Genomic DNA, 15,232 nt, shown 5'->3' with positions numbered 1-15,232 from the left:
CATCAGGTCTCTTTTGTTAGCTGAACTTAGTCCTATCAGAATGTTGAAGGCAGGTTTGGCCCAGCTCATATCGCCACACACTTTTCTATAGCTTTCAAATGGTGTCTACAAGAAAAAGGAAAAAATTAATATAAGCTTTTCTAAGATGCACCTTGAGGAAACATAACATATAATTTGCTGGTGCATTAATTAAGATAACCCTCTTTGAACAAAATAATAAAATAAAAAGTGTCTTTACTTAGATTTCACCTTGATTAAATTCACTGGATGGTTTACCAGTATCTTACCTTTTCAGGTTTGTGTTTTGGTGGCTGATCCTTGTGTGGTATGACAGCTCCTTCTGAAGACTCCGAATCAGGTGTTCTAGCAAGAAAAAATTAATCATGTCACTTAAAACTTCTCTTAGGACAATAAAAATTTACTTAGAATTGTACCTCACAGGCAAAACTGGGGTTGCATACAACTTGCCAAGGTTTTCTTGATGCAGAAATTACTACCTACTGATTTATTCTGTTAAAGTGGAGAGACAAATTGTCTCTCCACTTGGTGCCAGGAAAATTTCTTGCTAGGAAGACGAGAGAGTGACAACATCTGCACCAGTGCCAGCTGGTCTACTACTAAGCTAGCTTAGGGCTTACCATGCGATGTCTAAAAGTCCCAGAGTTTTTCAATACTGTTCCACCTTACCTGAACTGACTAAGTGTAGATCGTAATTTTGATCTTCCACGAGGTATTTCTGGTGTCATCAGAGCACACCTCAAGTCCCTTGTTTCATATTCTTGGAGACAACTTTTCTAGTCATGCTCATCTAATACAGCCTGAATCAGGAAATACACATTCATTCCTGCCATGGATGACTTTGCTTGGCCACCATCACATATTTTGCAGCTTAGTTGTTCCACCTTTTCTTTCAGAGATTCCACAGTTTTGGCAATACTTTCATTTGTAAAAACCTTTTCTTTGGATTTAATAATGCTTGCTTTGAGCATGTTCATGATTCTTAAGACAGCAGTTCTGAAAGATAAGCAGACACCTTATTTTCACAGGGTTTATCCAAACATGCCAATCACTTTGGACAATCTCACCACTCAGTCAACTGTATTTAATTTTTTCACTGCAGTACTGTGACAATCCTTTTAACTGGTTAGACTCCTTTGTGCATGCTTTTCTTTCGGAAGTACCCCATCCAATGAAAGGTGCTCAACAAAATAATAGGATTTTTCCCATGATTAGCTTGTAAAACAACCTTAATCTGACTGGGATGCATCCAAGATTTAGTCAAGGGGCCGGTTCGTTGATTGTCCAAGGGCATGCTCCCCCAGGAGATTTTGAAAATTAGGTCTTCGGAAACATGATTTCCAGCATTTTGAGGGACAATTTAGGGGGTTGGACTGAACCACCCAAAGCACCCCTGGGTCCGCCTCAGAATCTAGATGCAACAGTTTTCTAATTTTTATCACTGAGAGTTTGGTGGAAGAAAAAAATTGATCTTGGTTTTAAAACCTTTTTTTGCAGAAATGATCATGTTCTTAAATTAAAATAGTGAACAATATGTATCTACAGCTATCTTACTTTGCATCTGCTGTTTCTTCACAGACAGTTTGTAACTTTTGGAAAAAGGTCACAAACTCTCCAAAACCCTGTAAAAACAAATTGTTGAAAACCACAGATGAAGGAAGTTATTAAACATTAGCCATGAGTATGGGACAGAAAAGTTTACACCAACTGGGCTGCAAAGAACTCTTTGGCTTAGTAAAGATTCTCTCTTGTGGTAAAATGACCTGACACCTACTAACAGCTGAAATATATTTATAAAAATTCTATTTGGTAAACTAAAGGGAATAATAAATTTTGATATACTGATATATACCTTAGTTAATGGAAGAAGTGGGTTGTCATCAATTGGTGCATAACTCTTTCCACCCAATCGTATCCTCAGAATAAACGAGACAGCTGTCTGTTGGCATGGGAAGGAAAGAAAACTAGAGAAAACTGTGTAATATTATCCTCCAACTGCTAAGGATAATGATGAGAAAAAAAATTGTTTTTTCACCACTGGATCAGACTATATACATTTTAGAATACAGCTCAATCCTATCTCACAGTTGTTTATCAAGGAGCCAATCTATTGAGAAGCAAGGCAGGATCAGCCACAGATAGGAGGTATACATTGTCACAGCAACTTCTTGGAATGAGGAAATTGGTTTAGGAAGTATCTAAGAACTCCAGTAATATGGATTGAAAGATTACAGCTTTTGCTTTGTTACCTGTCCTCCATGATGACATAAACTGATGATGATGAATGCAATGATATACATGCATGCAAGAATATCAACATCATGATTTAAATGCTTGAAAAATAACTGAGCTGCCACCTCTTGTTTCACCCTCCAGACTCTTTCAACGCGCCAGAATTGCCTCTCAAACACCAAGGGATAATTTTCCAAATGAATTGAAAATTTTGACTCTTACAATTGCAACACTCTTAGTCTAATAGTGATTGATTCCACTCTTTGAAAACACTTTGCTAATGTATAGCCCACACCCTATTTAACTTATGTGTCTATTTAAAAGTGGCTTAGCCAGAAATATTTTACGCATGTGTGGTCTTCACAGCAACTTTTTTGATAACTGTCATTTGCTGATAGCAGTTCATAATTGCAGAATTTTCATGATAATATTCACTGTAAAAAAAATTGCAGGGGTTTCATCTAAGTTTTTAGCAAGGGGGCAACTGGTTTTCACAGGCAGGCAAAACTCTTTGGACTTAACTTCTTTATAAGATAAACTTTCCTCTATATGGTCAAATCAGGTGGGCAAAAACTTCCTTAAAACCAGTCAATTTGCTCAGTGCCCAGTCCTTAATGAAACACCTGAAATTGAGTGGTACCTGAAACATAGGCATCTTTTTTTCCCCCTGCAACTTTCCTCAATACTGTAAATTGTTTATGAGCCAAGTCCCTGCGAGGGATATGGATGGCCTGAGACAAAGCTAGTTCATCTCTCTAATTCACTAGAAGCCTGAGGTAACTCGATAAACTTTCAGCAATTGATCCTGTTTTCAAAACAACATGTACAAGATTAACAAATCAACAGATCACTTGTTAAGTCAAGACCATGCCTAACTTACCCTGCGAGCAGAGCCTTTTTAACCTGTCCTCGAATCGATTAAAAAGAAGAAAAGTAGAAAAGGCTCTGCTCACAGGGTATGCCTAACTTCACACTAGTTCATATTTTTTTTCATTTATTTATTATTATTTTGATTTATTTTGATTTATTACAGATTCCAACAATTAAGAGGTTCTTCTTCTGTAACAATACTAATCTAATCTAAGTATATATACATATATATGTAGTAACTAATTAAAAGTATAATAACAATAATAAAATTAATCAATGTAACTTATCGTGAGATATTAAAATATACAATACATATTATGTGGATTAAAGACCAATATTTAGCAAACAAATGTTTCTTAGCACTATGGCAAAAAACATTATGTTCTAAAACGTTTTTTGTTGCTATCGGGAGTCTATTGAACAACGTTGCCGATGTGTATAAGGCTGTCCCTCAGAGAAATCAGCACTGAGAAGATGGCTATTGAGCTCAGGACTGAACAATCCAGCTTTCAACCAAACTGTACTAACAATAGCTGAAGGTGGTTTGGGACTGTATGTACTAATTAAGTACAACATATATGTTCGTATGATGCACGATCTTCGCAGTAGATAGCGCTATTTAAGCAATAGCGAAAATCAGACCTGAAAAAAATCAGGCCTGTACGGGATTCGAACAACTGACCTCTGCGATACTAGTGCAGCGCTCTTACCAATTGAGCTAACAAGCCCACTGGGAGCAAGCCGTTAAGTTGATTCGTAATAAACCTGTGAAAGTGATAAATCAGATACAATGAAAATATATGAAGTTCATATATTTTGAACTGCGGTATTAGATATGTATGATTTTCGCTATTGCTTAAATAGCACTATCTACTGCGAGGATCGTGCATCATACGTATCTAATACCGCAGTTCTTAATATATGAACTTCATATATTTTCATTGTATCTAACATATATGTTCCTTTACTCCTGTTTTTCTTTTTTTAAAATACTAGATTACCCAGGGGGATGAAGATTTCCCTGATAACACCAGTTTCTTTGATCATTTAACACAAATCTCTGTTTTAATCATGGTTAAAAAACACAGAAGCATTTTACTAAGTTTTCTCAGAAAACTTTCCTCATTAGCAGACAATACACAGTGATTAACATAATTTTCACAGTGGCCAAAACTGAGACCATGGCATTCCAACAATTGGTAATTAATTATAGTGATTTCATTTTTTCATTGAATTATCCACATTTTATATGCTAGAGGTTAAATTATACTCACTTAGTAGTTCATAACTTATATTTTGCCAATGCTGAAAACGACCCCAAACTTACACACCCACTGGCCACTCCCACCCCTGCAGCTTCTGTGGACACCAATGCCACTCCATGATTGGGCAACATAGCCACAAGAGAAGCTGCAGAGCCTGACAGCGACTCTTTTAATCCCTCTTACCTCTTTTTCCCCACTTATTTCAACCTCAAAACCCCTCTACTAGACCATTCCCATTGATGCAAAGGACCAAACAAATATGAATTTTCTGAAGCCAGTGAAGGGATTCTCTGAATTTCAGAGCTAGTTTCTCGATGTTTAAAATTACCTGCGTGAACGATTCTTGTGAAAATGAATGAGATAGAGGAGGATTGGGGTTCCTGTGCTCTGGAGATTGTTTTAGTACCAGGTCATCAAGCACATCTACTGGCACATCTTGCTCCAGGAACGTATCAACTGTTTTCTCAGATAGTGAGTATTGACCATCTGTGTTCACAGAAGAATTAGAAAGATATGTGAAAAGGAGCAATGTAAAAAAAGTTGCAAGTTTAGACAATAGTTAATACTTGTGCTGTAAAGTTCGTGATATGATGAAACTCAGTTGATTTTAAGGGTGACCTACCTTCTCTCTCTGTGGAGCAGAGCACTGTTCTGTTTCCAACCATCAGCTGAAGAATTTGTTGCTGGAAGAAATGTTTCATGCAATGTTTGAATTAACAAATTAATGAATTAACCATTTCATTCTTGAAGTTTACAGTAACACTTTTAATTAGCTAAATTACATGACTGAAGGACAACTTTAGTCAGTGTCTATACTAACAAAAGTCACCACTACTAATCCTTTACACCTGCATATTCTCCATACTGTTCTCTATACATTTCCTAAGGTGCTTACAAGGAGAATTTTTTTAACAATAAAGATGGTGATCATTTCCTCTATTCTCATGACCTTAACGTGTGATTCAGGGTGATACTGTAAGGAGAAATTAGATGGTAATCACATGTAAGGGTCAAATTAAAGGGTTAGGGATTATTTCATACCTAAAGCATTTCATAAATATGTTTTCTACTATAATTAATGATTATCATTGTTCATTCGTTCATTCATTCATTTTAGTTTGCCATTACCAGTAAAAAAATTAACCGAATACAAAATTTATGATACATCAAAGATAAAATGAACTATTCTAACTAAATTAACTTCAAAATCAAAGGAACTGAAGAGCTAGGTAACAGCAAGGAAGCCAATTAGAAGCTGGGGGCTTACTAAGTATAGGCTTCCTTATTTAACTAGAGGATAAACCATACAAATCAAAGGTGCTGAATGAAAATTTAGATTAAGTTAAAAAGAAAAAGAAAGAAAAAAAAAAAAAAAAGAAAAGGTGTGTATATAGCTTAGCAAAGAATATATTTATAAACTAAAAATTCAAAGAAGAATTTTTTAAAGCCTTTGATAAACAAGCTGATGCTTTCAGAGTATTGAATTTCCCGACTTAGCGTGTTGAAAAACTTAAAACCTTGATGTTGACCTTATAATGTTTGTAACCTCTAGACAGCTCTTTAATTTCTCACCTCTAGCTGTGTCTTTGGCTTTCCAGTGACAAAAAACTGTTGCGAAATTTGAAGCATGTCTTTGACATTACTGTCCGTGATTAAACATGTTTTGACTCTGTGAAGGACATCACCAAAGTCCACAGCATTGCAATGTAACAAAAACGTGTTATAAGGAGTGCATAACCTAGAAATTGAATTTTTTTCTTCATCCATTGACAACTTATAATTCATGACTGCTTTGTGGGCTTCAAGTACATCATGTAATTTCACTGTAAACTCCCCCGCTTCCTTAAAGAAAAAAGATAGAGCCATTATCAATATTTCTGTCAACAAATCATCATCATATCGATCTTTTAAGACTGACCGGATGGTTACAAAAGCTTGGTGCCACTTACACTGACCGCCTCCCAGTTAGCTCAATGGATAGAGCGCTGGACAGTTGTGTGGGAGGTCGAGGGTTCAAGCCACGGCCGGACCAACACTCAAGGTCTTAAAATGATTGAGAAGAATTATGCTTCCCTTCTATAACATCAAGAAGTGGTTAGATATTCTAGTCTTCTCAGATAGGGACAAATAAAATTAATGGAGGTCCCATCTCCTGCAGGAGGGGTAGGAGACGCACGAGATTACTGTGTGATGGATGTCCTTCCCCGGGGTGGGATGGGTGGGTTGGGTTTAGGTGGATGAACCTAGTTGGGGACTATGTGTCCTATTGTTCTTCCACCTGTACAATGTACAAATCTTTTGAAACACAGAATTGTCTTTTATTTTATTTTATCAACTGAGTAAATCGTGTATGAACTCTTCTGAACAAAATCGAAGCCTAAATATCTTAAAAACTTTAACTCTCAAGATCTGAAGGTTAATTCTCCCCTCTTGCTGCTGCATATTTCCTTGTAAATTTTGTGCGTGAAGACCTAAACACCGCAAATATGAAGTGAGCTTAAGCTTACTGCAAATTGGTTAACACCAAACTTCGTTGATTTTATCTTGTAGCTGCTGGTATCTTAACTAATTCTACACAAATTCACAATTTACGACAATTTTTCTCCATCAAAACGCTTACAAAGTACAAACACAATAATTGGGCCAGCACGTGTTGCCCACGATCAAAAAAACTTTCCAAAGAAAGCCAGATCGCAGGTTACGTCAAGGGCACCAAAAATTCATACCATGAGGTTGCTCTAAGGAGCCTTTGATTCTTTCATGATACATATTATGGTAATTGTCTAGTACCTCCATCCAGAAGCCTACTTGTTATCATAAAGTAAATATGAAGGTGTAGTCTGATCGTCCGGGTGAGTGTAGTCCTGAGAAGGACTGTTGTCGGTGGCAGCGACTGACGTTTCGACAACCAGTGCGGAAGTCATCATCAGAGTCAAGTGAGTGATTGTTGTCAGTAGAATGTTCTTATTCCAGTTCGTGGAAATGATCGGTTGGTTTTGCCGTGATGTTATTGGCTGTAAGACTCAAGTGACGTAAGTCGTTCGTGATTGGTCTGTTTCGGTCTGTCGGTAAAGCTAGGTTGTTCTTTTTCGGTCGTTTGTGATGTTTATGTCGTGAATGAGTCGTTTGTATGGGGCGGGTAGTTGTTGACATCTGTTTAGGGGAGTCTGTTCTAAGTTAGTAAACCAGCTTTCCAGAGTCAGTCGTTGAAAATAGTCAGTGCTGTAGGTTAGGCATTGCGCAGAGTCCCAGTCAATGTTGTGGTTGGTAAGTCGATGGTGTTCAGCAATGTGATTGCTGACATCACCTTTCCTCGTCGCCCGTCTGTGTTCAGTCAGTCTTGTTGTGAGGTTTCTGCCAGTCTCACCGATGTAGGAGGCTTGGCAGTTGGAACAATTGATCTTATAAATCGTTCCCTGTCTGTTCCTCGGTTCGTCTTTGTCTTTAACGTTGGTTAGTAACTGACGTAGTGTGGTGATGGGTTTGTGGGCGACGCGGATATTGAAGGGTAGTAAGATGCGCGAGATGTTTTCAGACATACCTTTTATGTACGGTATGGTTGCTGTAGTCGTAGGGGTTGCGGTGTCGTTTGTTTCGGTAGTGGTAGTGGGTCGGTGAGTGTTTCGTCGGATGAAGTCGTTGCTGTAGTTGTTCTTCGTAAAAACACGGTGAAGGTATTTGTTCTCGTCGGATAAGCTGTCTGTCGAGTCACATACTAGTTGTGCGCGTCGTGTTAGAGTTCTGATAGTTGTGGCTTTGTGTGATGTAGGGTTGTAGGATGACTTGTCTAGTAATCTGTCGGTGTGTGTCGGGTTCCTGTAAACTGTCGTTCGTAATGAGTTGTCGTTGTGGCTTACCAGGCAGTCTAGAAAAGGAAGTTTGCCATTTTCTTCGACTTCTCTGGTAAACTGTATGTCAGTGTTTTGTTCGTTAAGGTGGTTGTGGAATGCGTCAATTTCGTCGTGTCGAACGGCGGTGAATGTGTCGTCAACGTAACGTAACCAAAGCGGTATCGTTTGTCGGCAAGTCGAAAGGGCGCGTTCCTCGATGTTCTGCATCACAATTTCTGCTATAACAACAGAAACTGGAGACCCCATGGCAGTGCCGTGTAACTGTTTGTAGTGTTTACCGTTGTACTGAAAGTAAGTAGACGTTAGGCAAATGTTTAACAAGTCCATGATGTCGTCTGTCCGTAGCGGTAGTGGTTCGGTAGATTTTCGGATTGCAGTCTCAGTGCATTGTAATGCTAATTGAAGTGGAATACTTGTGAACAGTGATTTCACATCAAATGACACTAGTTTGTAGTCGTCAGGTATCTGAACAGTCTTGGTAGTGTTAATGAAGTCTTCAGTGGATTGTAGTTTATGTCTGGATTTGTCGGTTAGCGGTTGTAGTATTGTCGTCAGGTACTTGGATAGTTGGTATGTGGGAGAGCCACAGAAAGAAACAATAGGTCGCATCAGGAAACCAGGTTTGTGTAGTTTCGGCAAACCGTAGAGTTTCGGTGGCTGTGGTACCGAGCACCTCAGTCGATAGTACCGTTGGTTGTCAAAGGCGTTCGTTTTTTTGAGTGTCAGTAGTTTACTGTTGAGTTTGCGTTGAAGGGCAGGAGTTGGGTCACGTTTGAGTTCTTCGTAGCTTCGTTTGTCGTTAACTAGTGCGTCCATTTTGTCGTGATAGTCATATCACGTAAAGTAAATATGATGGAGAAATGTAAGACTGAGTTTCATGCTCATTTGAATTAATTCAAAGTCAATTGCAATTGTTCAAACATTAACCATTCCATTTCCAATATCTAGTTTTAGTAATTCTCTTTACTGCCCGCCATACAGTTCTTATTATGTTACTACTGATAATTTAGTTGTGGATCAACTAACATTCCCCTGCTTTTCTGCTTGATAGTATTGATATTGTAGGGAAAAATTCTGTCTTAGTTGGTTACTCACCATGGGTATTAAAGATGGAGTGGATTATCAACATTGACATTGAATGTACCTGGTTTCACTTGTTCTGTATGACAAGTCCCAAACAAATCAACAAACAATGGATCCTGAAAAAATCAGATGAATACAAAATTTTTTTAGGAAGATTACAGTTTAAACTAACAGAAAATATTACCAGTTTAATACTAACACTGACCTGGTTTTGCACAAGACAAGTTAGTCTCCTGTAGTAATTGGATTTGTTGGAGAAAAGCGTACAATTATGCCCTGGGAACCCTTGCCAGGTAACAGACCACAAGTTGATTCCAGCTTGAAGACACTTTGACTACAATCAATCATGAGCTAACAAAAGCAAAATTTATTACATAAGAACAAACAATTAAGTGTTTAAGCTAAAGGTTTATCTGTTGATATCAAGTTATTATCTAAAACAATTTCTTTTCCATAACACTGCCATTATGAAGAATATGACACCAATCGGAAAACGAGACCTGTAGTTTATCTGTAAATTATAATTATAAGTAGCCCTATAGCGATCTCCCTCCAATGGACTTAGCCAGAGGTGAAAAACAGGTCGGAGGGAAAAACCATCTAACAAAAGACATGAGCTGATTTTTTTTGCATTCTGAAGGTGGAAGCATCTGTTAAACTTTGTCAACATGGGAATTTCTTAAGATAAGTGACCTTTATCCATAGCAATTATGCTTACATAATAAGCACCAGATAGATTACCAGATTTTCAAAAGATTTCAAAGGCAACAGGGACTCAGTGAATATTTTTTTGGTTATTTTTGCTCATAATTAACTAATTATCAAATTGGACTTGATCTTTTTTCTCTAGTACTAGTCTTATGGTGATGTCATTCCCTTATCATGGAACTTGTTAATCTCCCAGATATCATAGAAAACACTAAGTTAAACATGATTTAGTGCTCAAAGGAGCTGACCTTGCACCAAGGGAAAATGAAGTAATGTTCCTGAAGGAGATAACCAATTTCTTTTGGAAGTAACTGAACAATTACACCAAAACAATTATTTACCTTTCATGAATAATTGTTAAATAAAGAGAGTAAATCCAGAAGTGTTTGACCTGAAAAGCTGCAGGAACATCTGAATTGTTAACAACCTTGAAACTTTTAGCTGAAAACTTGCTAGATTCTACAACTCCCATATCAAGATAGTCAGAGTCAAGACCAACTTCAGGCCCTAAAGAACAGATTGAAATTAAGAAAAACTTGAACATTTTTCAACAGGAACTTCCTTGATTAGAGAGTAAGTGTGGTTCACAATGTCCATGATTGATGTGAGATTACTGTTGACTGAAGAAAGAGTGGAGGGGTACTCAGGTCTATGACACTGGGCTCTCAGAACCTCAACCCCATTATAAACAATTCTGTGGCCAATTAGAGACTCCATTACTTTTAGGCAAATGTAATTTTTGCCATCTCAACTTTTAACTATGCATGGACTACCTTATAAAGCCTTTCAAGTCACCCTAAAATAAATTAAACACATCCTTATGATAAACATCAAATGATGACATTTCTCTGAATATATAATTTATTTAATCATTTTATACTAGTCTTTTGAGTTTATGAGCTGTTAGAGCCTATGAAAGCACAAACATATCACTACCTTTACCTATTCCAGTGCATTTTATAATTGAACAATTGGTAGCTCCAAGAGCTATAACTTCCAGATAATCCACTGAGTATAAACCAGGATTCTGTGGAGTAAATGATACCTGAAATAAAAGAATACGAACAAAATACATTTTAAATAAAGATCACATACCAGTGAGCAGTTGTCAAAGGAATTAATAAACACAAGTGCAGATACAAGAAGAATATACAGAGAAACATTCAGTTCACAAATATTGCAAACAGAGAACAATGCAATCGAGTCCCTTCAGTTGGTAATACATAGATTCACATGCAACAAATAATTACCTTAAAAAATGAATGGTTGCATTATAATTAAATTAACTTGTGATAGGAAAATGACAATCCTTACTGTTGCTGGGCATCTGCCTGCAATCCTTTGACAGTGAGTTTTGTCTTAATCACCTATTTTTCTTCTTTACGAGAGTTAAAGCTGATGGTGTGAGCCTATAATGTAAGATAATAAGGAATTATTTACAACACAGGGCTTATGACAGTGTAACAATTAATTCTATCAAATATGTAAAACCTGATTGAAGATATAATTTATGAGAATAACTGACGTGTATATAAGACCAGTATACCATCAAAAATGTTTTGTTTTACTAGAGACCCTGTAACAATTTACAGGGGATCCTAAAAGACAATTAACAATTTAGAAAAAAATTTGCAGTACACTTAAAATGCCCACCCGAGTTTCATTGGGTAGAATGATTCCTTTAGAGGGATCAATGCTAAGACTTTTTAAGTGAGGTCCAGGGTTTTCCATGGAAACCTGATGGGTAAAATAAGGTTTGTTGACATTACAATTACATTATATTACAGTACTGCATCAATCAATTCAAAGCTTCAGCATCTCTGCCCCTTTCCCCCCCCAACCCCTGACATTTGAACTTTTGATAACTGGTTTCTTCAAATTCCTGAGAAGGGAAAAAAAAGGGTTCAAATGTGCCCATTTTTTTCTCAAGAAAAAAACAGTGACCATGGCTTTCTACACATTGGCCAAGCTATAAAACCTAGTGAAGTATTTACCTTAAATACATTGATATTTAAGGATATAACACTTGTATTCTTCTGGAGAGACTGGACACATCTCTACAAATTTCCCACCCACCCCAGTCATGCAAGGTTCAACCCGCTACCGCTTCCGCTTCCATTCAGATGATGGTTATTCTGTAGGGAGGGAGGGGACATTGAAGTTTTGAATTGATCGTCACATATCAGTAATCATTAATATTCTTATGGATAAGGATGTATAAGGATAATTTATTTTATGTCAGGTACACAGGGAGTGGTTGCCGGTTGCCCAGATCTCCTGAGCCAGGGGTTCATGATAAAAGGGACTGACATTACTAGATTCCTCATTCTAGGAAAAATGATAAATTTTAATTGATGGGGAAAGGGAAGGTGGCCTTAGTTTGACACTTAGGAAGGTTGAGAACATTGAACACACCTCAGTGCAATCCTGGAAGCGTTCTTGACCTCAAACAGCCTTGTTGATGCTGTACCTAAACAGGTTGGTTTGAAATGAACAGTTCCCTGTAAAACCCCAAAAATTTACAATCAGATATAACAAATCACCTGGTTTTCCACTTAACATGAACTTTTTACTCTTATTAAAACAACAGAGATACTTAAATTAAGATTGATTTCAAAGCAGTAACTAATGGATTGGTAAATCTTAGTCAAAATATAACAAGGAGCTGTTCATAATTGATAACCATGCCATTATGGATTCAAATCAAAGAGTAATGGTTCAATCGAAAATGTCCTAAGATTACAACCTGATTATTGAGTTTTAGAGATGGAATCTCTGCTGATCCAACAAGGCTTATTTCCCAAACAAAGTTGTAAAGTACTCAGTACAAAGTTTCATATATCACATGTTACAAAATAAATGTCACCTGCTAGACAAAAATTGCATTTGATTGTATGTATTGCTGTGTCATAAGCCATGTATTTTTGCTTGCAAAAGCCTGCAAATTCAAAATAAGCTGTGTTGTATGATTGCCACACACTAAACTACTGACTAACCTCACTTGCTCTAAAGCCACACCAGGAATTATTGGCCCGCTGTTATTTTTGTACACACTTTGCTGGGCTCGGCTGTACTGTCACAACCTCAGGTGAATCTTTCCCAGTACAGCCCTTATGCTTGATTGGTAAGAAGTTATTATTTAATTTAATTTTTGCTAAGGTTCCCACTTCCATTGGTTTCTTACAGACTGCTATAACTTATTTCTCCTCTAGTTTCAACCATACTTGTTCCAGACCCAAGGTAGAAAAATAAAGATAAAATCTTGCAATTTGTTTTGTAACTACCTTAACAGATTGTCATCAAATGCAAAATGGATCGGATTCTGCCCATTGCTGGTCAACAGCAGTGTTCTGTAGGACATGCCATCCACAGTAGTGGCTGGAAAGACCTAAACATTCCAAAAAAGGAACAAGTTACTAATCATATGCTTTGTCAACTAACAGAATACAATCATACTGGCACCACCTAGTAATACATTATGGTGGACTAAAACTGTTTCTATCCATTAGTTTAGGAACAGCATTATTCTAACAAGGGTAGTGTAGTGAAGCATTTGTCCCATTTACACAAGCAAAATGTTTTCTTAAAATTAGGTTGACCTGAATAATCAGTTTGAGAATCTTCAATGGGGAAAACATATCAAACCATGCTTGAAAAAACAGCTTTAACGTGTGTTTTAGCTTTGGTGTGAATGGCTAAATTATCACTTACCAGCTGTTGTACATCCCATTGACTTCTGGGGATAAATGATTCAGTCCGCATTGCAAATGTGAGTCCTAAAAATAAAATCCAATCAATTTTTTTCGGTGAAACAAGGAACTTGGATTCATTGATGTTTCATCAATGAAAATTCTAGATGTAACATCAAAACACTTAAGCTAATAACAGAATATGGAAACAAAAACAGAACTAAAGCCCTGTATTGTTGAATCTATAACCATAAACAGAGTTCAGTTCAAATTACTTATTAAAGTTAATTTCAGCACAAACCTGTAGCACTGAGCGAAAGACACCAGGGAGGACACTTCAACCAGTCGATAATCTCTCATACTCTGTTCCAAAATACAAATAATATTATAATAACTATTGGTGTGACTCAATATCAAGGGCATACTTCACCTGATAGGCAGAGAATTAAACGTCAAAAAACATCTTAATGACACTATCAGAACTCTCAAGTTAATTGCCTGACAAAGAATAAGATTTTTTACCACAATTCCTAGCCTCTGATTGTGACACCATGGGTGTCCCCTTCTCAACAGAAGCGGAGGGAGGGGGGTGTGTATTTAAGGGAATAATCCCCTGGAAAATTGCAATAAAAAGTAATAGCAAGGACATGCATTTCTTCATTTTGAGTGATAACTTCCATTGCTGAAGTGTGAAGTGTTTGAAGCAAGTACAAAGGAAACAAGGAGTAAATTCTATTTATCAAATGAAAATCAGTTATATGGGTACTGAACTAGAACTGCAGTTTGCTATCTCAAAATCAACAATTTGAATCAGAAACCTTGATTTCATGACAAATAAATAAATGGTTGTTATGAGCTTGGAAAAAATTGAGGCTTCTTCACTGGTACACCAGCACAGGAAATAAATCCCTCACCTTATAAAATGTATAACACTCCAGGTCAGCACTAAAAACCTGATTAGCAGCATTCTATTAACAAAAAAATTAGAATTACAAATTGAACTGTAAACAGAATCAGACAGTAAAGGCAAAAATGAACCAAGTCCAAGTGAATGAAAGAAGCATAGACAGTGTTTACTGACAGTATCAAATAACTTACTGGTCTAAATGTCACTCGGAATGATGCAGTCTTTAGAGGGAGGATGTCTGCTTCATCTGGGGAAACAGAAAATATTCCTTGTTGTGTCTATCAGACAAAAAGGAGCAAAATATAACACAAGAAGAAATCACAATGTAACATTTATTTACAATTTAAATTATAGGTCTCAAACTAGAGATGGGCAAACAACAATTGTTAATGACCTAAAAAGTACAAGTTTTCACCTTTCATCCACATGCACGTGATTTTTCCCTTTGTATGATTTGTGATGTTTACTGTCTGTATAAATTAAACACAGAAAACAGAATAAACAATTGAGCTCTGATTCACAGTGAACTAAACCAAAGGAATTAAACCCTTTTTTGAAACCATTTACCTTCTGCTCCACAGCCTTAGGATCCAGCATCTGCCCAAAGTC

General features: G+C 36.9%; 2 protein-coding genes across 5 annotated transcripts in view; both read right to left on the bottom strand.

Annotated features, from left to right (window-relative positions):
• Nucleotides 1-287: 287 nt before the first annotated feature.
• On the bottom strand, nucleotides 288-9,322 carry LOC148715636 (PCNA-interacting partner-like). Of its 4 annotated transcripts, XM_088746702.1 has the most exons (9): nucleotides 7,176-7,329; nucleotides 6,124-6,227; nucleotides 5,958-6,054; nucleotides 5,008-5,068; nucleotides 4,714-4,871; nucleotides 1,871-1,957; nucleotides 1,573-1,640; nucleotides 688-1,014; nucleotides 288-363 (listed from the first exon to the last, which is right to left on the bottom strand). In XM_088746702.1, exons 1-8 carry the CDS (start codon nucleotides 7,179-7,181, stop codon nucleotides 795-797), a joined length of 801 nt encoding a protein of 266 aa, XP_088602828.1. In that variant the 5' UTR covers nucleotides 7,182-7,329; the 3' UTR covers nucleotides 288-363; nucleotides 688-794. The 4 variants fall into 4 exon arrangements, with proteins under 4 accessions (XP_088602828.1, XP_088602827.1, XP_088602825.1 ...); XM_088746701.1 differs by having other exon boundaries at nucleotides 5,958-6,227; nucleotides 7,176-7,330; XM_088746699.1 differs by lacking the exons at nucleotides 288-363; nucleotides 688-1,014; nucleotides 1,573-1,640; ... (2 more) ...; nucleotides 5,008-5,068; nucleotides 5,958-6,054 and adding an exon at nucleotides 6,335-6,428 and having other exon boundaries at nucleotides 6,087-6,227; nucleotides 7,176-9,322.
• A 3,681-nt stretch (nucleotides 9,323-13,003) lies between these two features.
• Nucleotides 13,004-15,232, bottom strand: part of LOC148715635 (cilia- and flagella-associated protein 65-like) — a 3,700-nt gene continuing 1,471 nt past the window's right edge. The window contains exons 4-11 of the mRNA XM_088746727.1: nucleotides 15,191-15,232; nucleotides 15,039-15,093; nucleotides 14,815-14,870; nucleotides 14,631-14,684; nucleotides 14,018-14,079; nucleotides 13,739-13,803; nucleotides 13,312-13,415; nucleotides 13,004-13,143 (exon numbers count right to left, since the gene is read on the bottom strand). The exon at nucleotides 15,191-15,232 is cut by the window's right edge and continues 42 nt beyond it. Of these exons, the coding sequence (XP_088602853.1) occupies nucleotides 13,779-13,803; nucleotides 14,018-14,079; nucleotides 14,631-14,684; nucleotides 14,815-14,870; nucleotides 15,039-15,093; nucleotides 15,191-15,220 (282 nt within the window). The 5' untranslated portion in view covers nucleotides 15,221-15,232 and the 3' untranslated portion in view covers nucleotides 13,004-13,143; nucleotides 13,312-13,415; nucleotides 13,739-13,778. The remainder of the gene's footprint in view (nucleotides 13,144-13,311; nucleotides 13,416-13,738; nucleotides 13,804-14,017; nucleotides 14,080-14,630; nucleotides 14,685-14,814; nucleotides 14,871-15,038; nucleotides 15,094-15,190) is intronic.

The sequence above is a fragment of the Stylophora pistillata genome, unplaced genomic scaffold (assembly GCF_964205215.1).
Source record: "Stylophora pistillata unplaced genomic scaffold, jaStyPist1.2 SCAFFOLD_63, whole genome shotgun sequence".
NCBI classification, from domain to species: domain Eukaryota; kingdom Metazoa; phylum Cnidaria; class Anthozoa; order Scleractinia; family Pocilloporidae; genus Stylophora; species Stylophora pistillata.
This window is presented reverse-complemented; position numbering and strand designations above follow the sequence as displayed.

What these genes read in the sequence shown, in the direction of transcription:
- LOC148715636 (XM_088746699.1), bottom strand. Translation starts at nt 9,052, where the DNA reads ATGGACGCACTAGTTAACGACAAACGAAGCTACGAAGAACTCAAACGT.